Genomic DNA, 22,758 nt, shown 5'->3' with positions numbered 1-22,758 from the left:
AGTAGCTGGGACTACAGGCGCCCGCCACAACACCTGGCCATTTTTTGGTTGCAGCCATTATTGTTGTTTGGCGGGTCTGGGCTGGGGATTCAAACCCGCCACCTTAGGTGTATGTGGCTGGCGCCTTAGCCGCGCCGAGGCCATTTTATATTTCTCTAATTCTAGCTCTGTTTCTAACCTCTCCAGAAAACTTCAAAAGCCTCTTCAGTAGATTTCACTTCTACTTCTGTACATCCTGAAACATACATGTTATGGTTCTTATCTTCACGAAGCAATTTAGATTGTGGAGGTCTATGAAAAAGAAAAAATGATTAGTTTCCTAAATTATGCGATACTAATGTCTTCACTTAACACTGAGACTAAAATACCAGATGACAATACTGTCATTCTTATAATGAAAATATGCTTACATAAGACCCCAGAGAAATACTAAACTTGAATGAGATTTATATACAGTCAAGATTAGTTATATAACAAGATAAAAGGGACCAGTGTTTTTTTAAAAGCTTTACTCTAATTTGCTCTAACAAAGCACATGAGACAACACTAAGTAATTAGAGACCAAAGTAATACTACAGCAACACTGCATGCACAGGTTAAGCATCAAAATCTAGTGTTTTCCTAATTTTAAAGGATCAGCAGATAGAACTGGTTCTGACCTTTTCAGCAATAGCAGAAAACAAATTCAGAAAGAGTTTGGTGTATACCAGGAGTGGCAATCCTTTCAATGTGGCTTGTCTCAGGTTTTAGCCTGTATGGTGGGATGAAGGCAGGGCAAGGGTGCTAGCTATTTGTGCTTAGTCTTATGAATGGTGAGGGTATTTACCAGCCACCATCACTGACAGTCAACGGCAGATTTTTCAGGAAGCAAGGCGGGCCTAGAGTGGCAGCCCGTCTAATGCCAATGGAAAACAACCTGCATACAAACATGCCACAGAATGCCAACCACTAGTATAACTGCACCATTCTCTTTAAGAAAAGAGTCAACAACATCACCACATACACAAAATCTGTGTTCCTCATGGGTGTGCTGCAACTGTTCCACCTACCAAAGGAATAAAGTAGACGTTACCGTTTCTGTAACAGCTATCTCACAACAACATGTTTAGTCCAGACCATGTGACAGTCACAATGAGCTGTCTTAAAAATCTTCCATGTGTAATAATTTTTCATTGTGTGAAAAAGCACTTAAAGTTAACTAGCTCAAAAAAGCATGTCTAATACTACCCTCACAAATTAAATCTGAATTTAGTGCCAAAGTAGCATGCTTACATATTCATTTAAAGAGTTAATCAGTAAGGTTACAAAGGCACACAAGTCACTTAAGCTGGTTTTCCTTTGTCTAACTAGGTAAGATCCTTCCAAAATAATTTCACTTAGAACAAACCAAACAAAAATTTGGCACATGCGTAGACATGAAACTTATTAGTAGCAACGTAATAATGAATAAAATCACAAAAGTTGCTGGGTGAGGTGGGGTGGATTACTTGAGCTCTGAGTTCAAGACCAGCCCAAGAGTGAGACCTCGTCTCTACTAAAAATAGAAAAACTGAGGCAAGAGAATCACTTGAGCCCAAGTTGGAGGTTGCTGTGAGCTATGATGCCAAGCACTCTACCCAGGGCAACAGCTTGAGACTGTCTCAAAAAAATAAATAAATAAAAATAAAATCACAAAAGTTTACGAAAATATCTACAGAACAACTGACACTTTGAAATAAATGAAAAAGTAATTAGTTTGATAGAAAAAGCAACTGTTTTGTAAAGTCTTTAACCAGAGCAGTTCTTTCTTTCTTTTTTGAGACAGAGCCTCAAGCTAACCCACTGGGTAGAGTGCTGTGGCATCACAGCTCACAGCAACCTCCAACTCCTGGGCTCAAGCCAGTCTCCTGCCTCTGCCTCCCAAGTAGCTGGGACCACAGGCGCCCGCCACAACACCTGGCTATTTTTTGGTTGCAGTCATCATTGTTGTTTGGCAGCCCCGGGCTGGATTCGAACCTGCCACCTTGGGTTTATGTGGCTGGCACCTTAGCCACTTGAGCCACAGGCGCCGAGCCGAGTAGTTCTTTCTTAACACAATATTCCAAGGGTAAATAAAAATATGTCACTCCAGAAATAAGGCACTCTGTAAAATCCTCATTTGAGAAAGGGTTAAGTAAAGCAAAAGAAGCAAAAGAGTCTTCCTTCGCATAAACTTCTAGAATTAATACTTTTACATTTAGCTCATTTAGCAACTTTGTAATTGTTTGCCAATCAATGCAGATCAAAATTCAAGGACTCTGAATGAAGATACCTACATCAAAATATAACTCAGTAAAAACCACAGAAATACTTATGTAATCTAATAGAGTCCATAAATTTTCTATGTAAATAAAAGCAGATATGATGACACCTATTTTCAATCTAACGGTTTTATAAATCCAGTTGTTTGTCCAATAATATTCCTTAAGACATACATACAAAGTTAAACTTAAGACACACATTGGCCAGGCATGGTGGCTCATGCCTGTAATCCTAGCTAGCACTTTGAGAGGCCAAGGTTGGAAGACTACTTGAGGCCAGGAATTCAAGACTAGCTCAGAGTGACACCCTGTCACTACAAAATAGGGAAATTAGCGGAAGGCACCCAAAGTCCCAACTACTTGGGGGGCTGAGGAAGCAGGACTGTTTGAGCTCAGGAGTTTGAATATGATATAACACCACTGCACTCTAGCCCAACTGACATAACAAGATGCTGTCTAAAAAAAAAAAAAAAAAAAACATATCTTCATATTATTTACCTCCTGAAGGGCTCTAAAAAAGACAAGCCTTTAGCTTACCTACAGAACCATCAACTCAGGAATGTTATAGTACAAAAGGTCAGAGTGTTTTTTGTAAAGATAATAGCTCTAGGCTACATTCTGTTGAGATCACCAAGATGCAGGTGATTGAAGAAATTATAAAACTCCCCACACTGAGTCTCAGGTTCTGGAAAAGTAGCCCCAGAGTACATCAACAGGGAAACTTCCTAACATAATTAATTAAGGTGCTTCTCAAAATAGGGCCAAGAGTTTTCAAAAATAATCTCTAAGATGAATATTCAGGTCCCTCTTCTCCTTAGATGCTTTAACCCACTAATTCCCTAATACAGTTACATATCTAGTTAATAATAAAAGTACCCTATGAGCACCAACTACATGACATACAAGTTATAACATTTCATTCTGGAAACAAAATACAAGCATTATTCCTATTTACAGCTGAAGAAACTAAGGTTCACTGAGGCAAAGTACCTTCCCCAAGATTAATAGCTAAGAAGGGGCTCTCTTCACTACTTACTTGGGTTTTATGGGATCAAATGGCACTTCCTCCAATAGATCATATATGTAATTATTATATATTTCAATATAAGAGACAAATACACCATAGACACTATCTTCATCAACCTCTCCTGCTTTGCAGAATTCTTGTACTGTTATCATATCTGCAAACTCTGGATCTACTTGTCGTCTAAAAGAAAAAACAAAAACCAAAGAAGTCCGATTTTAAACATGGTGACAAATAGCAAATGTAATTTATCCCAAGGGGAAACTGAAAGATATAGCATAAATGATACACTATTACAGGCAGAAACACACAATGCAACTTTATTCATATTCCTCAACAACAGTATCCCCATCTCTTTCCAGGTACACAACAAAGGTTGTTACACTCACTCTTCACCCAGAGTGGCACCTCCCTTCTCAAAACAGCAATTCAAACACAATGTGTTCAAAACCAAAGACAATATCTGAGCAAATAATTTAAGAACATTCCTCATCTTTAACAAAACTCAACTGTCAGATCAATTTGTCTACTTAATGTTCCCTATGCCTGGGCAACCCAGAGGACAGAATCCCATGCCCTAGGTTGATGGCATTCAGAGTTAATGACTTACTTGCTTGAGGGAGTCTTTGGAATAGACATGGCTTCTCTTTTCTGGCGTTCTAGTAAGGCATCAACCTCACACTGGATCTCCATACTGTTTCTATCATTAGATTTAAAAACCTGAAGTGGGAGCAAAAATCAGACTATGGTTTTTAAAGTTTTACCTAAATAGTAAAAATGATGTTTAAGAAATAAGAGACATTTAATATTTAAACATATTTAAGGTTTCAGAATGAACAAAATGCTTTGGGTCTTCCTTAAATACTAGTATAGCCATGGGCACCTTAGTTCTGTGTCCACAGTGAAATAGTCAACAACACATAAGGATTTTATACTTACATATCGCTTAGCTTGAAATGACCCTATACTGTTAAAGATCATGTCCAAACAACGAGGAAGCAGCCCTCCTTCCCCTGGAGAACCAGTCATCGTGTGAGTTTTTCCACTTCCCGTCACACCGTACGTAAAAAGAAGACCTACAGTATAGCAAGTCACGTTGAGTTTTATCTTAAAAGTCCTCCATTTGTAATATTTCATTGCATTAAAAAATACTAAAACTTAGCCAGCTTACAAAAAACAGGTTTAACATCATTCTATCAAATTAAATATGCACTAAGTGGCCAACATAAAACCAAATACATAAATATCAAAAATTTTATTATCAGAAATAGAAAAAAAGGCAAATTCAACAAAAGTCTAAAAATCATACCATTTTTGCCATGAATGAGGTCCTCTACCAGGGGATTAGCCACAACATCAAAGAGCTCCTTCTGGGTAGTATGAGTGCCAAATACTTGTTTAAATGAATACTGAGTCTGTGGACAGTGAAAAAAGTAAAATATGCTTTAGATGGAATTCTACTACCTCTAAGCTAGAAATATACGTGTGTAAACTTAAGATGTTTCTTTATGAACATTTATTTACGATTAAGAGTCTCATGTTAGGGTGGTGCCTGTGGCTCAGTGGACAGGGTGCCAGCCCCATATACAGAGGGTGGCGACTTTGAACCCAGCCCCAGCCAAACTGCAACCAAAAAGTAGTGCGCACTGTGGCAGATGCCTGTAGTTCCAGCTACTCGGGAGCTGAGGCAAGTGAATTGCCTAAGCCCAGGAGTTGGAGGTTGCTGTGAACTGTGATACTACAGTACTGTACTGAGGGCAATAAAGTGAGTCTCTGTGTCAAAAAAAAAAAAAAAAGTCTCATGTTCTACGGACTGAGCTATGAACAGTTAAGATCCAGACCACCCAATAAAAGTATGGATGGTCTTTACAACTGCAACTCTTAAGTTTCTCATTAACTCACTAAAAAATCATGACATACCTAAATTACATCAATTATAAACTGGAAAATACTTTCAATCACAACTACTAAAGAGAATGTAGAAAAGTCTTTAGCCCACTAATGCTTCATAGACTAAGGATGATTTTGTTTTAATTAAGTGACAAGATCAAAGGTATTACACCAATTCATAGTTATATATTTGTGAAAATCTTTAAGCATTACTTCACACACTTCATATGATATTTACTGTTTTCTATTTTTTCTTTATAAAAGTGTCATATACCAGCATATCAGCATAACACTATGTGTTTTCCTTTTCATTTTTTTTTTTGGAGATAGTTTTACTTTGTCACCCTTGGTAGAGTGCCGTAGCGTCATAGCTCATAGCAACCTCAAATTCTTGGGCTCAATCAATTCTCTTGCCTCAGCCTCCCAAGTAGCTGGGATTGCAGGTGCCTGCCACAATGCCGGGCTATTTTTAGAGACAAGGTCTGGCTCTGGCTCATGCTGGTCTCAAACTGTGAGCTCAGGCAATCGACCCACCTCAGCGTTTCAGAGAGCTAGGATCATAGGCATGATAAACCACACTCAGCCAACACTAAGTGTTTTAATGTACTGTACTTTGAAACTAAAAATGAACTACAAATATAAATCTCTTAAATTCTTATATGAAATAAATTTTAAATAAATGACTTTTAATAAAGAATTCTTCAGGCTTGGCGCCCATAGCATAGCAGTTATGGTGTCAGCCACATGCATGGAGGGTGGTGGGTTCGAACCTGGCTCAGACCAGCTAAACAATGACAACTGCAACAACAACAACAAAAAATAGCCAGGTATTGTGGTGGCCGCCTGTAGTCCTAGCTACTTGGTAGGCAAGAGAACCAATTGAGCCCAAGAGTTTGAGGTTGCTATAAGCTGTGATGCCACAGTACTCTACTGAGGGTGACATAATAAGACTCGGTCTCAAAAAAAAAAAAAAGAAAAAAAAGAATACTTCAATTATCAAATTTCTTTCAAAATCCAATTGTTAGAAAGTATGGTCACGGGCGGCGCCTATAGCTCAGGGAGTAGGGTGCCGGCCCCATATACTGAAGGTGATGGGTTCAAGACCCGGCCTTGGTCAAACTCCCACAAAAAAATAGCTGGGCTTTGTGGCGGGCACCTGTAGTCCCAGCTACTCAGGATGCTGAGGCAAGAGAATCACCTAAGCCCAGGAGTTAGAGGTTGCTATGAGCTGTGACGCTACAGCACTCTACCAAGGGCAATAAAGTGAGACTCTGTCTCTTAAAAAAAAAAAAAGTATGGTTACATACCACAAATATTATCAAACACCTTGGAAAATTAGATTGGAATATATAGAAGTAAATTAAAATGTCTTCCTGTTCTATAGTCTTTACATTAAATTCAACCTGGTCAGATATTAATATGACTCTTCAATGTTTTTTAAAATTATCAGTATTGTTCCCCAAAGGAGACATGTATAGATTAGTATTCAACAGCTCAGCGCCTATAGCACAGTGATTACCGTACCAGCCACATACACCGAGAGAGCCGGGTTCGAACCTGGCCCAGGCCAGCTAAATGACAGACAACTGCAACAAAAAATAGCTGGGCATTGTGGTGGGCGCCCATAGTCCCAGCTACTTGGGAGGCTGAGGCAAGAGAATTGCTTAAGCCAAAGAGTTTGAGGTTGCTATGAGCTGTTGCTATGGTTGCTATGATGCCACGGCACTCTACTGAGGGCAACATAGTGAGACTGTCTCAAAAAAAAAAAAGATTAATATTCAAATATATAATAATCAAAATTATAACAGCTGACACCGGACACTGCCTATGTAGTGATTTATTTTGTTAGGACCTCTAATGTAGGTACTATCAGTTATGCTCATTTTATAAGCTGAGAAAACAAAGAAGTTAAATAACTTGTCAAAGACCACAAACCTGCTTCAGCTTTGCTCTCCCTTAGGGGAGTTTTCATTCTAAACCTATAAAACAGCTTACTGTTCACAAAAGAACTGAAAGAATATAGACAGGTAATACTGACCTTTGTTCCTCATGAATAGCTCCCTCCTCTCAAAGTAAAACTGAGGCACAAAGGAAGAACTTACTCAAGCTCCTGGATCTAATTAACATCAAAGCCCTCTTCAGAACAGTGCTCTTTCCATTATATAATGTTGCTTTCCACCAAAAAGCAGTAATAATCTTTACTCCCCACTAAACCTTCTGTTCTCAAATTTTTCTATCAGAGAATAGTGTTCAATGGCTCATTTCTCTGTACAAATTATAAACCAGTTCTCTGTTGTTTAACTCACATGGGTAATTCCATCAATACAAACTGCACATGAGTAAAAGTGGCAATGCATTAAAAATAAAAAAGCTGGGTGACACCTGTAGCTCAGTGGGTAGAGCACCAGCCCCATATACCAAGGGTGGCAGGTTCGAACCCGGCCCTAGCCAAACTGCAATGAAAAATAGCCAGGCATTGTGGCAGGTGCTTGTAGTCCAGTTACTCAGGAGGCTGAGGCAAGAGAATCACCTAAGCCCAGAAGTTGGAGATTGCTGTGAGCTGTGACACCATAGCACTCTATCAACGGCAATAAAGTGAGACTCTGTCTCTAAAAAAAAAGAAAAAGACAAAAAAGAAAAGAAAAAAGCTGTTTTTTCACAACCGATAGTTTGAGAAAAACTGTCTCAGATTAACAATGGGGCTAAGGCTAGGGTGGTGGCAGTGGAGATAAAAATGGAAGAACAGTTTCAAGACGTCCTTAGAAACAGAACTGATAGGATCTTCTATCAAGTTATTAAGTAAGAAATGTCTGATTTCCTTAAGTACTGAGTCAGACAGTTCATCCCTTTGACGTTTCACTATGACATTTCTTGGGTTTTTGTTTTTTTGTTTTGTTTTATTGTGAAGATACATCGTCATTGTTTCAAATGTACATTTCAGCTTATGATTATATTTTCATTTTTTTTTCTTAGAATACTTTTTTGTGAAACCATGGATAAGTCAAACATTTGCATTATTTCTTAATATAAAATTCCATCATAGATGGCTCGGCACCTATAGCTCAACCGGCTAAGGCACCAGCCACGTACACCTAAGGTGGCGGGTTCAAATCCCCAGCCCAGACCCGCCAAACAACAATGATGGCTGCAACCAAAAAATAGCCGGGCATTGTGGCAGGCGCCTGTGGTCCCAGCTACTTGGGAGGCGGAGGCAGGAGACTCGCTTGAGCCCAGGAGTTGGAGGTTGCTGTGAGCTGTAATGCCACGGCACTCTACCCAGGGGGACAGCTGGAGGCACTGTCTCAAAAAAAAAAAAAAAAAAAAAAATTCCATCATAGAACCAATGCAGTATAGATAGCTCAAAATACCAACAAAGTATTTGGGAAGGATGTGGCTAATAATGAATGCACAGTATGATAGTTTGAGAAATTCCGTTCTGGTGATTTTAATCTTGAAAACGAGCCATGTTGGCCACCTGACACCAAGATGAATGATGAACTGAAAGCTACAATGGAAGTGACTGCATCTCAACCTGTGTGAACTAGCAGCAAGGTTTGACATTACTACGTCAACAACATTGAACCATTTGAAACAAATTAACAAGGTAAAGAAGATGAATAGATGGGTTCTGCATGAATTAAATGAACATCAGAAGGGAAATCATCTCAAAGCTCGCCTTTTTTTGCTGTCATGACATGAAATGAACCATTTCGACACCATATTATTATGTGTTGAAAAATGGATTCTTTTTGACAATCACAAGCATATGGGACAATGATTAGATAAAAATAAAGAGCCAAAACAGTCAAAAACCGAATTTTTCATCAGTAAAAGCTAACAGTGTCTAGTTGGTGGCCCAGTGCTGATATTATCGACTATAGCATCCTGAAATCTGGTCTATTGATTACAGAGGATGGCTACTGCAACTAACTGGATGAAATGATGAAGTTGTATGCAGTTAAGCAGCAGAGATTGGTCAATAAAGACAGGTCAGTAGAGACAATCCTCTTGCGAGACAATGCTGTGCACAACAATCCTGCTCAAACTGCTGAAGCAGGACTTGAAAACTCTCTGCCGTCCTTCATATTCATCACACTTTGCAACAACGGCAACCACTTCTGCCAAGCTTTGGATCACTTCTTGCAAGGAAAAATATTCAAGTCTCAAAAAGTTGTGGAAAACACCTTTCACAATTTCACTGTTACTTGCTCTCCAGGCTTCTTCGCTGCTACCATTAAGATGGAAAAACCTGGTGACAACTGTAGCTCAAGTGGCTAAGGCACCAGCCACATCCACCAGAGCTGGCGGGTTCGAATCTGGCCCGGGCCTGCCAAACCATGACAACTACAACCAAAAAATAGAGGGGCATTATGGCAGGCACCTGTAGTCCCAGGTACTCAGAAGGCTAAGGCAAGAGCATCACTTAAGCCCAGGAGTTGGAGATTGCTGTGAGCTGTGAGGCCACAGCACTCTACCCAGGGCAATAGCCTGAGGCTCTGTCTCAAAAAAAAAAAAAAAAAAAAAAAAAAAAGATGGAAAAACCTGGCAGTGCCTGTAGGTCAGTCAGCAGGGTGCTGGCCACAGACACCAAGGGTGAAAGGTTCAAACCCGGCCTGGGCCTGCTAAACAATGACAACTGCAATCAAAAAATAGCTGGGCATTGTAGCTGGTGCCTGTAGTCCCAACTACTGAGAGGCTGAGGCAAGAGATCACTTAAGCCCAAGAGTTGGAGGTTGCTGTGAGCTGTGACACAACAGCACTCTACCCAAGGCAACAGCTTAAGACTCTGTCTCAAAAAAAAAAAAAGATGGAAAAACTGTGTGGATACTTTGGGCATATACTTTAATTAATTGTACTGCTTCTTATCTGAGATATAATAAACTAAACTTTTGATTTAAAATTGGACATTTCATACTTAGTGACCTAATAATAAAGTATATATGAGGAGGAACAAGTGAAAGGTAGGGTCCAAATCATGACAGCAAAAAAGGCAAGCTTTGAGCAACCGTACAGGCGAAGGTGCCATTACCTGAGGAAATGAGGGAAGAAATGATTTAGAGGGAAAACAAGCAAGGACTCCTTTTTGGGCATGTAAAATTTGAGATGCCTATATGGTGTCTGAGCAGAGATATCAAGTGAGTACTTAAATATTTCGAGTTTAGAGCTAGAGAAAAGGTTTAAGACAGAGATAAAAATTCCAAAACTTTACCATATAATCAACATTTAAAGCTATAGAAAAGTACAGAATTAGAGCATAGAGCCCTGGCTATGGCCCAACTCTGTATTTACAGATTGGAAGAAGAGGAAGAGCTAGCAAAATTGGCCAGTGAGTGAATAGAGCAGAGAGAACTGGAGGGGGAGACAGGAGCGTGCTTCCTGAAGGGTGCAGTTGAGAAATAAACTCTAATGTGGGTAAAGGGTATACGTCAAATTCAGCAGCAAAGAGGCCACGGATGGTTTGCTGAAAAGCAATTTCACTGGAATAGTAGCACAACACCGTGTGGATGGAAGCTAGACTTAGAAATGGCAACCAAATTCATTCTCTTCCTTCCCACAGTTCCTCCTCTTTAACACACATAACTTTGCCTTATCTATATGAGTGTTACTTGTTTACCATCTGTCTCAACTAAGTTGTAAACTCCATAAAGGTAATGACTGTGTCTTATTCAAGTTTTTTTTTTTTTTTTTTTTTTTTTTGAGACAGAGCCTCCAGCTGTCCCCCTGGGTAGAGTGCCGTGGCATTACAGCTCACAGCAACCTCCAACTCCTGGGCTCAAGCGAGTCTCCTGCCTCCGCCTCCCAAGTAGCTGGGACCACAGGCGCCCGCCACAACGCCCGGCTATTTTTTGGTTGCAGCCGTCATTGTTGTTTGGCGGGTCCGGGCTGGGGATTCGAACCCGCCACCTTAGGTGTACGTGGCTGGCGCCTTAGCCTGTTGAGCTATAGGCGCCGAGCCTATTCAAGTTTTTTAAACCTCGTTCCATCCCCCCGCCTACTAGCTTAGTGAAACATTTGCTACACCGAACTAAACTCATTATTTTTGAGTTTGCTAAATAGTTTCCTAAAAATAAAAACACTTCATAATGGTCTGGCATGGAGGCTCACGCCTATAATCCTAGCACTCTGGGAGGCCGAGGTAGGTGGATAGCTGGAGCTCATGAGTTGGCGACCAGCCTGAGCAAAAAGCTAGACCCGTCTCTACTAAAAATAGAAAAACTGAGGCAAGAGGATAGCTTGATCCCAGTAGTTGGAGGTTGCTGTGAGCTATGATACCACAGCACTCGACCCAGGGCAACAGCTTGAGACTCTGTCTCAAAAAAAAAAAAAAAAAAGGGGTGGTGGATTCAAACCTGGCCCTGGCCAAATTGCAACAAAAAAATAGCCAGGCGTTGTGGTGGGCGCCTGTAGTTCCAGCTATTCGGGAGGCTGAGGCAAGAGAATTGCCTAAGTCCAGGAGCTTGAGGTTGCTGTGAGCTGTGTGACACCATGGCACTCTACCGAGGGCAACAAAGTAATACTCTGTCTCAAAAAAAAAAAAAAAAAAAGAACTTCATAAGAGGTTGATACAAGTACAGACATCTATTATAAATTATTTTAAAGTCCACAGGGAAACTCTCTGTGTGTATGTATGTACATCTATATAAATAACTGCTTAGCACAATTATGTCATTCCACATTAAATTATCTCTAACATACTCTAAAAAATAGTAAGTATACAGTGGAATAAATTACCTCCAAACCCAATCCTCTAACACCAGTGTACCAGAGATGTCTGTGCATCTCAGAAATCAAAAATACTTTGGATATAAAGGTTATAGTGAAGTAGTAAATAACTCTTCCCAAAAAACTGGGATCACACGTGAACTTTCTTAAATTTAAAAATGTAAAAGCAAAAGCCATTTACAATATATTGAGTAAAAACAACTTGGCTCCAATAGGAATTACCTCCTTATAGTCTCCATTTCGGTTGAGTCTGTAACCCTCAGGAGTATGAAGCTGAACAGTTGTATTATTGATCACTTCTATGCAACACTCCTGATCTGGAAAGCTGAGTGGGCGCACTCTACAGTATACCTGAAAAAACAAGAAGGAATGTAAAGAGCAAAGGTTCACATTTTGCCTGATTTTTCATTTAAGCTTCTCATTCATCCTTCCACAAACGTGTAATCTCTTAACTTAAGAGAAAAAGCTAGAGCTATGACAATGAAAATCTGCTAGTTGAGACCGACAAATGCAAACAGATATATTAGATATGAAAGCATTAAAATACACATAAGATAAAAGGAGCAAATTATACAACTTGTCGTCATTATTATAATGGTATAAAGTCTTGTTCAAGTAAAGTTATACTACTAAAAATAAAAAAAAATCTCGAAAAGCTAACAACATATCACACAATAAAAATTTTAAACTATTAGAGTTCTTTGGAGTTAGATGTCAATTTAAAACTTGTCAGCTTAACCTAATACTTAATATACAAAGAAGTAAAAAGGCTGGGAAGTTTTGAGGGAAAATCTATTCTTCTCTGTACAAAAAACAAGGTTCCCTTGAGTTAGACCTGGACTCCACTGGCAGATTTAAAATACCTTAGAGCAGTGGTTCCAACCTTCCTAGTACCGGATGTATTTTCATTGTTACAAAGGGGTCACAACCCACAGGTTGAGAACTGCTGCCTTAAATCTTTTATTTGATATTTGCTTTTAAAAGCAAGTTCCTAAGCCTGGCTCAGCACCCTTAGCACAGTGATTATGACCATTAGCCACATACAATGAGGCTGGCAGGTTCAAACCCAGCCCGGGCCAGCTAAACAACAATGACAACTACAACCAAAAAATAGCCGGGCGTTGTAGTGGGCACCTGTAGTCCCAGCTACTTGGGAGACTGAGGCAAAACAATCGCTTAAGCCCAAGAGTTGGAGGTTGCTGTGAGCTGTGACACCAGTGCACTCTACTGAGGGCAGCATACTGATAGTCTGTCTCAAAACAAAAAAAGTTCCTAAGACTGAAACTAGTGAAGTATTTGCAATTATGAGTAGGCATTAGCTATGCTATACCATAGTCTTTATGAAATGTGATCCCTAGAAATTTGGGGCTCTCCTCATGATCCATGTCATCAATTACTGTATGCAGGTGAGAAAAAATGCTCACTGCATTGGAGTAGAAAATCTTCCTGCATCCCAAAGAGTATAAACCTGGCTTGGTGCCTGTGGCTCAGGAAGCTAAGGTGCCAGCCACATACACCTGAGCTGGCGGGTTCGAATTTAGCCTGGGCCTGCCAAACAACAATGATGGCTGCAACTAAAAATTAGCCAGGTGTTGTGGCGGGCACCTGTAATTCCAGCTATTAGGGAGGCGGAGGCAGGAAAACCGCTTGAGCCCAGGAGTTGGAGGTTGCTGTGAGCTGTGATGACACAGCACTTTATCTGTCTCAGAAAAAAATAAAATAAAACAAAGAGTATAAACCCAGTTGAAGGTTTTTAGTTATCTAACTTTGCAAATTATAATGAATTATAGAAGGAATGCAAGCAACAACAAAAGACTTCATTTTACTAGACCAATTAATCCTATAGATAAAACAAAATTTCACAGCCAGAACCAGTTTTACACAATTTAGTAAATCCATTTAACTAAATGTATTCTTATTGCACTTTTGCATCTCTTTTTCCTTCCACTCCAAACATATACATAAGATAGAAAAGACTAACATTAGACAGAAAGGACTGAAGAAAGAATAGACACACATACATCCACAGGAGATCTTACCCCAACTGGGTCTTTAAGGTTCGTTTGGGATCCTTTTTTCACTGGAGGTTTCCTGGGTGTTTTAAGCCTCCTGGTCACAGATTAAAAAATAATTTTAGTTTGACTTTAATACAAAAACCTCACCTGTAATTTATACAGACAACCTTCCTGGGAGTTATAAAATTATTACTTAGCCATTCCAAAACACTATATCCCAAATAAAACAAATACTAAATTTCATTAGAGCACAGTGTGTGTGGAACGTGTAACCCAAGAGTAATTAAAATTTGGTGTAGAATACATTTTTGATATAAAATGTACCAAATTACTCTTTAATTAGTTCTATATTCAAAATAGCTTATATATTTTCTTTTTTTTTTTTCTGGAGAGAGTCGCATTATGTCTCCCTCAGTAGAGGGCCGTGCTGTCACAGCTCACAGAACCTCAAACTCTTTGGCTTAAGTGTTTCTCTTGCCTCAGAGCCTCCCAAGTAGCTGGGACTACAGGTGCTGGCCACAATGCCTGGCTATTTTTTTTGTTGTTGTTGTAGTTGTCATTGTTGTTTAATAGACCCAGGCTGGGTTCAAACCTGCCAGCCCCGTGTATGTGGCCAGTGCCCTAGCCACTGAGCTATAGGCACCAAGCCAGAAAATAGCTCACATATTTTCTTGAACAATTTTATACAAGCACTACCTGGCCTAAACAATATGATAATCTACAACACTGTAATAGCCAGGGACTTCAACAAACTACTAACAGAACTGAACAGTTTCTCCATGCAGAAACTAAACAAAGAAACTTTGGAATTAAATACAACTTTAGAACAAATGGGTTTAACAGATATATATACTGAACATTTCGTTCCAATACTACTGAGTATACATTCTTCTTATGGCTCATGAATCATTCTCCAAAATTGACCTTAGGACACAATCAAACCTTAACAAATTTAAAAGAAAAGAAATTATACCTTGCATCTTTACAGAGCACAATGGAGTAACAGTAGAACTCAATTCTAACAGAAATCTTCATTCCCCACACAAAGGCATAGACACTAAACAACCTTTACTGAACAACAGCCAAGTCAAGGAGGAGATAAAGAAGGAAATCACTAGATTCCTAGAACAAAATGACAATGAAGCCACAGCTATCAAAACCTGTGGAATACTACAAAAACAGTCCTAAGAGGAAATTTTATCACATTAAAGGCTCACATCCAGAAAACAGAGCACAAATCAACAATCTAATGAATCAGCACAAGGAACTGGAAAAGGAAAAACAATTCAATCCCAATCAAGCAGAAGAAAATAAATAACCAAAATTAGATAGGAAGTAAATGAAATTAAGAACAATATAGCTATTCAGAAGATTAATGAAATAAAAAGTCAGTTTTTTTAAAAGATAAATAAAACTGATAAACCTTTGACCAGATTAACTAGAAACAGAAAAGCAAGCTCAGCTCGGCGCCTGTGGCTCAAGTGGCTAAGGCGCCAGCCACATACACCTAAGGTGGTGGGTTCGAATCCAGCCTGGACCTGCCAAACAACAATGATGGCTGCAACCAAAAAATAGCTGGGCGTTGTGGTGGGCGCCTGTGGTCCCAGCTGCTTGGGAGGCGGAGGCAGGAGACTCGCTTGAGCCCAGGAGTTGGAGGTTGCTGTGAGCTGTGAAGCCACAGCACTCTACCCAGGGATAGCTTGAGGCTCTGTCTCAAAAAAAAGAAAAGCAAGCTCTCTAAGTTCATTTAGAAATGAAAAAGGACATATTAATAACAGATACTACAAAGATACAAAAGATCTTCACCAAATACTAGAAAAAACTCCATGCCCAGAAATTTGAAAATGTATAAGGGCACATTACTATACAGAATTCACCTACACATTAAAAAAAAAAAATGTTTATCAAGACCAAGTGGGCTTCAGCTCTGGGATGCAAAGCTGGTTTAAATATGCAAAACCATAAACAATTCACTACATAAACAGAAGTAAAACCAAAGATCATTATGATCTCAATAGATACAGAAAAAGCACTTTACAAAATTTAGCATCCTTTTTTGTTAAGAACACTTAAGAAAATTGGCATAGATAGGAAATTTCTTAAACTGATAGAAGACATTTCTGACAAATGAATAGCAAATATCATACTGAATGGAGAAAAACTGAAAAGTATTTCCCCTTAGAACTGGAACCAGACAAGGATGCCTACTATTCAACATACTGCTGGAAGTCTGAGCAATACAGTCAGGCAAAAGAAGGATAGAAGGGTATCCAAATGGGGACAGAGGAGTTCAAACTATCATTCTTTCCTGATGATACAGTCTTATCTGGAGGCATCATGTGACCAAACTTCAGGTTATACTACAAGTCTATGGTGATCAAAACAGCATGCTACTGTTATTAAAAACAGACAAAAGGATCTATGGAACAGAATAGAGAACCTAAAGATAAAACCAGTCTCATAATGCCATCTGATTTTTGATTAAAAAAAAAAAGTATACACTGGGAAAAAGAATCCCTATTTAACAAATGAAACTGGGAGAACTGGGTAGCCATGTGTAAAGACTGAATGTAGACCTCCACCTGTCACCACTTATTAGAATTAACTCACTATAGATAAAAGATTTGAATTGAAAGCCATAAAAACTCTAGAAGAAAGTGCGGAAAAAACTCTTAATGATATCAGCCTTGGGAAAAAATTTATTAAGACTTCAAAGGCAATCACAGCAAAAATAAATGGGATCTCATCAAATTAAAAAGTTTCTGCACAGTAAGGGCACTATCAACAAAGCAAAGAGAGAACTTTCAGAGTGGGAGAAGATATTTTGCATGCTACTAATCTGATAACCACAACCGACAAAGAACTCAAGCAAATCAACAAAAAGAGAGCAAACAACCATATTAAAAACTGGGCAAGAGACATGAACAGAAATTTTTGCAATGAAAATAATTTTATGGTTGGGGGTCACCACAACATGAAGAACTGTATTAAAGGGTCATGGCATTAGGAAGGTTGAGAACCACTGACCTAGATAGATTTGAAGATCACTCTAAGTATTACAGGAATGGAAAAACATGCATTATATGTGCTCAATACTAAATTGAAACTAGTAGATCAAAAACCATGTGCTTATTTGAGAGAAAAACTCAATTAAATTCAAGAAGGGGGTAGGGTTAGGTAAATTCCCACCCAAAGGTAACAGTGCACAAACGTATGGCCCACTTGGGTGAAGGAGACAACTCCAACTAGGACTTTACCTTACAAATAACTTAATCATAACGTGCCCTCACATTGATCTTGAAAAAAAAATCCTTTGTCCTCAAACAAAATGTGATCTCAAATTGCCAATTTCTTGCTCTTGTAAGCAGTAATAAAGGCATTTTGATTGATTTCACCATTTTTCTACCATATAATCTTTTTTCTTCACATTTATGTACAGATGAACATTTGTACATAATGGATGAACATTTAACACATTAGAAATTAAATTACTGGCTTGGATTGTAGACTATTTTTCTCCCAGTTGAGACAAACAAATTAGTCTTAACTGCAAAATACTATTGTGGTAGGTTTACTAAAACTCACTTATCTTTCCTTTATTATAAAGATTTTGACTTTGGCTTCTTAATAAAACAAATACATTTTTACAAACGATTACCTAAATGATAATAGTTATAAGTTAACCATCTTTGCAAGACAAATACTTCTTTACTTAGGAATGCTGTGACCAAAACGTTCCGTCACCGACTTAGTTAGGCTGTGGGCTTGGGGGGTTGTGTATGGGGGCGGGGGCTGTCTCCGGCCAAAGAATAAAACAAAAGTAACTGGCCCATAGAAGGTGATGGTCTCCACCTCAAGGCCACGGTACTGGGCCAGCAAAAGCACGCCGCGCTCACCAAGGCCACCGCTCTCCGAGGACGGAGCACATCTAACCAACCCCCAATTAAGACCACAACACTCGGCTTCACGTGTGAGACGACCCCTGACCAGAGGCCCCTCTTGGACAGCACTAACTCTGCAAAAGGCAATCTGCCGGGCGTGAAAGGAGACCTGAGACAGGGAGGAGGACGGTGTCCTGGAGTCAGGAGGATGACAACCCAGTTAACAGAAACTAGGGTCGCGGCACAAAAACTCCTGGCTCCGGGCCGACCTTTCCTCGGCCACAGGAGACCAGGGCGGGGCGGGGCGGAGGCGCAGCGGGGAGACGCAGAAGGGGTCTCTGAGCCCAGGCCTCCAGCGGAGGGTTCTCCTTCGGGAACCCGGGCGGAGCGGCGCCGGGCGCAGACAGCGTGAGGAGAGACGTCCGCCCTTCAGCCCCCGCGGCCGGTCACCTGCCTCCGCCCGGCCCGCCCGCCCTCCCTGCTCGGCTGCCCCGAACTCACGCTGGTTTCATGGTAGCAGGCTCCGCGCTGCCTATACGCGCGCGCGGGACACCGAGCTCTATCCGGCAGGCTGGCAAAAGACAGCGTGGCCACAGGAACCAGCCGCGGGAACTGAAACTCCGAGGCTCAGGGACCGCACTCCGGAAAGCCGGGCTGAGCCCCTGGGAACCCAGGTGAGCTCGCGCGCGGCGCTTTTCAAACGGACCAATCAGTGTCCACTCGCAGGAAAGGGGCGGGGCCTAAGCGGAAGTGGCTGTTCTGCCGGAAGTGGCCCTCGTCTCCTAGACGACCACGCGGAAAGGGCGGGAGGAGTCTGGGTGGCAGGGCTAGAGGAAAACCTCAGAGGTAAAAATCTGATGAACTAATTCTATCTCATTTCAACCTTTGCCCCTTAGCTGATAACTATCAAATATACATCTACATCTGTGCTTTCATGGAACTCTAGCGCCTTCTCAATTGCCTACAGGACCGTAGACTGGTAAGGATGGTCAGAATTAATATCCTTGTTAGTGTTGAGCCTCAGAAAATGATACCCTAAAGTAAGGCTCTTTGAAATATTGAGTACTTGAACTAAAAGAGATTGGAAATCCTCCCTCCGACGTTCTACCTTTCTCCCGTTCCTAAAGTAAAACATGGAAATCAAAACTCCTCTTCCACAAAGACAGAAATATTGTGCTAACACCCCCCCCCCCCCCCCCCCCCGCTTTCTGTATAGGAGCTGGCTGTAATGAAATTCTCTTATTTACCTTGTCTGGTAGTAGGTCACAAGACTCATTCCTGAGAGAGTCCCAGACAAGGGAATGCTACACAGAAAGGCCAGGAAGAATCTTCAGTGCAGTTCATACTCCACTTGTCCAAACACATTTCTACACAATTGTCCATTCTTCGTCAAATGTAAGTATAAAAATGGGGCAATTTCCCCTGGGTCTTTAGGACTTCGTTTCTGAAGGTTGCCATATCATGTAAAACTTTTTCATGTAAAATCTTGATTTAAGTAAATTTGTTGTGATTCTTTGATCTTGTTTACCTATCTTTTGTTAGAGTAATGTTGGCCATAGCTCATATGTTAGGGTAAGAAAATCTTTTCCACCTCCGCATTGAACATTAGGATGGTTTTGATTTTTGCCAATATTATAAAGATGGCTGCAGTGAATAAACTTGCAAATACATCATTTTATACAATGCAAGCACATATGCAGGATAAATTCCAAGAAGCAGAATTGCTGAGTCAGAGTATATGCACCTATAATGTTCCTCCTATCTTGCCAAATTGTCTTCCATAAAAGCCCAAATGTACACTTTCACCAGCCTATAGAATGTTTGTTTCTCCACAACTTTCAGACAACAAAGTGTTAGACTTTTCACAAGATACCTAATATGTAAAAAAAATAAAAATCATGCTGTAGTTTATCTTTTCATTTCTTTTATGATAAGGTTGGATGTTTATTATATTTAAGAATTGTTTGTATTTTCTTCCCTATGAACTATGTTCAGAGTCCTTGTTTCATTGTTTTATCGGGATGTTAGTTTTTCTTATTGATTTATAAAAGCTTTTCTTATATTAAAAAAACTAATCCTCATCCAAAATATGAGTTCAAATGTTTTCTAGTTCATATTTTAGTTCTTCTTATCATTTGTTTGGTGACAGCTTAGAAAAAAAATTCTGTCTCAGTCTTTTCTTGTATGGCTTCTGTTTTGTGTTCTAGGAAAAGTCTTACCCACTGAGGTTGGTTGGTTTGTTTTAGTTTCCCATGTTTTTTCCCCAGTGCTTCTATTACTTGGCTTTTTATGTTGAAGCTTTTGAGCCATTGAGTCAAGCAAGAGTTTGGGATCTGTACCATTTAGGAATCAGGCTTGGTTGCTCACTACTTACCTCCTACTTGCTGTCCATCTGGCTTCTGCCTCAGGCTCTCTATTAGAACTCTTTGTCACCAAGGTCACCACCTCCTTAATGCTAAATCTAATTGGCCCTTCCCCACCCTTGCCTTACTTTACCTCTCAACATCACCAAAAAAACGGTTGCCAGTTCCTCTCTTTCCATGCCTTTATTTTTTCTCCTAGATCTCTAGCCCCACTTTCTGAATCTCTTTTGGGGGTCTTTTTTCCTCTTTTAAATGTTGTGGCTCAGTTTTCACTTGCTCACTAGCTGTGCCTTCTCATGCACTCTCAAGCACTCCCATGACTTCACATCCCATTCCCATTTGCTCTTCTGAGCTCCAGACCTATGTATGAAATTGCCTTCCAAATTCTCCACTTGGATGTCTCACAGATACCTCACATCTAACACATTCTAATCTTTTCAAACCTGCTTCTCCTCAATGTATGGCATCACCTAAGCCAGAGTCACTCTGAGGCACCATCTTTGGCTTTTGCCTCTCCGTCTGTTCCAACATTCAATCACTACCTCTTAACAGTTCTACTTACTAAATAGCTTTCAAGACTCTCCACTTCTCTTTATCCCATTGGCCATAATCTTCCCTCATCTGGATGCCTATAACATTGTCCTAACAGGCTTCCTTGCTGCCACCCTCTAATCTAGTTTCCATTTTGCAGCCAGCTCACCCCTAAATCACAAGTCTGGTCTTGTCACTCCCCTGTGTGAAACTCTGTGGTGGCTACTCATTGCTTGAGACCCTCCACAGGGCCCTGAGGTGCTTTCTTTCCAGGCTCATCACACATCACTGCCTTCTGTGCCCACTAGCCATGTTCACCTGCAGTGCCCTGAACACACTGGGCTTAACATCCCATTCTCTCTGCCATCAGTCTCCTCCCTCCTTTTCTCTAACAATGCCTCATCTTCAGTTCCCAGCAGATTTATCAACTATCCTGCTCTGGATATTGGACCCCCCTAAGCGCACACTGCTGCCCTCCCCCACTCACTGCACCTATTAATTTGCTTCAGCGCTCACATCCCAGTCTACAGCCACTATTTACTCCTGTCCCCTCTGTCAGCTTATCCCCACAGCCTCACTAGATGGCATTGTTGCATGCCTAGTGCCTAGCAGAGTAGGTGCTCCATACATGTTTTGGAGAAATGAATGAGTCCCTCCTTTCAAAGAACAGCCCATGGCCAGCAAAAGATTTGCATTTTCTCCTAGAATTAGAAATACAAACCAGAGGTGAGGGGAGAAGAGGGGGAAGAAGTAGAATGTTATCTTTTTTCTTTTAAAGTCAGGTTCTTGAGGTACAACTTACACAGAGCAAAATTCACCCAATGTAGTTGTATCATTCCGTATATTTGATAAATATGCCCCATCCTCTGGCAACCTCCATAATCAAATGTGTATTTCTATTACACAGAAAACCCCCTTATGTTGCCCCTCTGTAGTCAGTCACCTTCCCCTAGTCCTACGTCTTGGCTACCACTTCTGTGATTTCCCTCCTTATAATTTTGCCTTTTCCAGAATATCTCTTCTTTCACTGCACATAGAGCTTTCAGATCCATCCAAGTATTGCACATACCAGTAATTTGATCCCCCTATTCTACTAGATAAATGCAGGACAATTTATCATTCACTAGTTGAGACTTAGGTTGTTTCCACTTTTTGGCAATTATGAATAAAACTGGTGTACTTGCTTGTGTAAAGGTCTTTATGTAGATGTGTTTTTATTACTTTTGGGTGGGATTGTGGGTCTTGTGTGACAAGTTTTACTTTATTAGAAACTGCCCAACTGGAGTAGCCAGGGGCTTACGAAAATCACTGAAGAGGGGTTGACACTACACAGATTTGAAATCATATGTTTAGCCAAACACCCAGATAAGCAAGTCCAGCTGTGAGAACCCAGTGAACACCAATGACCAGAAACTTCTCAAGCTCCGAGTGTTTAAGGGAAGGCAGTGAAATAGAAACAGGAAGCTGAGACACACTCCACACGCCTTGTTCCCTCCGTGGCCCTGCTGGCCACTCAGTGGCCTTGCAAACATTATCGCACATCCCCAGGCCATGTGAATGTCTCTCCCCAGTTATTTGTATTGTAAAATGAAAGGTTGGATGTTGATATTTCACGTACTCAAAACACAAATTAATAAAATTAACCAGGTTGGAAGAAGGCTGTAAAATTCACAGAAAAAGAAAAAAGTGATCTGAATTATATTTCAAAAGAATAGCAAACTCACTGAGCAAGGGGGAAGAAACTAACCCCAGTAATTTTGGCTATTTAGACTCAGGCTTGCTGTCAGGCTCAAACAAAAAGCACTTGAAAGAGATTGAATTCTAATTACCAGGCTGCTTTTCCCCACATTCTGTAACGGAATATTACTCTGAAACATTCTGTGCATCTGAGGATTGAGCACCTAAGTAAATATATTGTGGCCAATAAGAGCCAGGTTCTCACTGTTGGAGAAGGAAGTTATGAATATTGAAAGAGGGAAGCGTGAAAAGTACCTGGGCATTTTTGGTACTATTTTGTAAAATTTTTCTAAGTCTGAAATTTTATTTTATTTT

The 22,758-nt window shown here is 40.3% G+C and overlaps 1 protein-coding gene across 1 annotated transcript in view; it reads right to left on the bottom strand.

The window, feature by feature from the left end:
• KIF23 (kinesin family member 23) overlaps positions 1–18,388 on the bottom strand; it is a 39,387-nt gene extending 20,999 nt beyond the window's left edge. The window contains exons 1-9 of the mRNA XM_023510012.1: positions 18,314–18,388; positions 13,956–14,025; positions 12,139–12,267; positions 4,613–4,718; positions 4,243–4,379; positions 3,914–4,023; positions 3,316–3,486; positions 1,004–1,045; positions 179–291 (exon numbers count right to left, since the gene is read on the bottom strand). Of these exons, the coding sequence (XP_023365780.1) occupies positions 179–291; positions 1,004–1,045; positions 3,316–3,486; positions 3,914–4,023; positions 4,243–4,379; positions 4,613–4,718; positions 12,139–12,267; positions 13,956–14,025; positions 18,314–18,324 (889 nt within the window). The 5' untranslated portion in view covers positions 18,325–18,388. The remainder of the gene's footprint in view (positions 1–178; positions 292–1,003; positions 1,046–3,315; positions 3,487–3,913; positions 4,024–4,242; positions 4,380–4,612; positions 4,719–12,138; positions 12,268–13,955; positions 14,026–18,313) is intronic.
• Positions 18,389–22,758: the final 4,370 nt, after the last annotated feature.

This window comes from Otolemur garnettii, unplaced genomic scaffold, assembly GCF_000181295.1.
Source record: "Otolemur garnettii isolate 467f Iridium unplaced genomic scaffold, OtoGar3 scaffold00011, whole genome shotgun sequence".
Lineage (NCBI taxonomy): Eukaryota > Metazoa > Chordata > Mammalia > Primates > Galagidae > Otolemur > Otolemur garnettii.
Note: the sequence above shows the minus strand (reverse complement) of the source record. Positions and strands in the feature narration are given on the sequence as shown.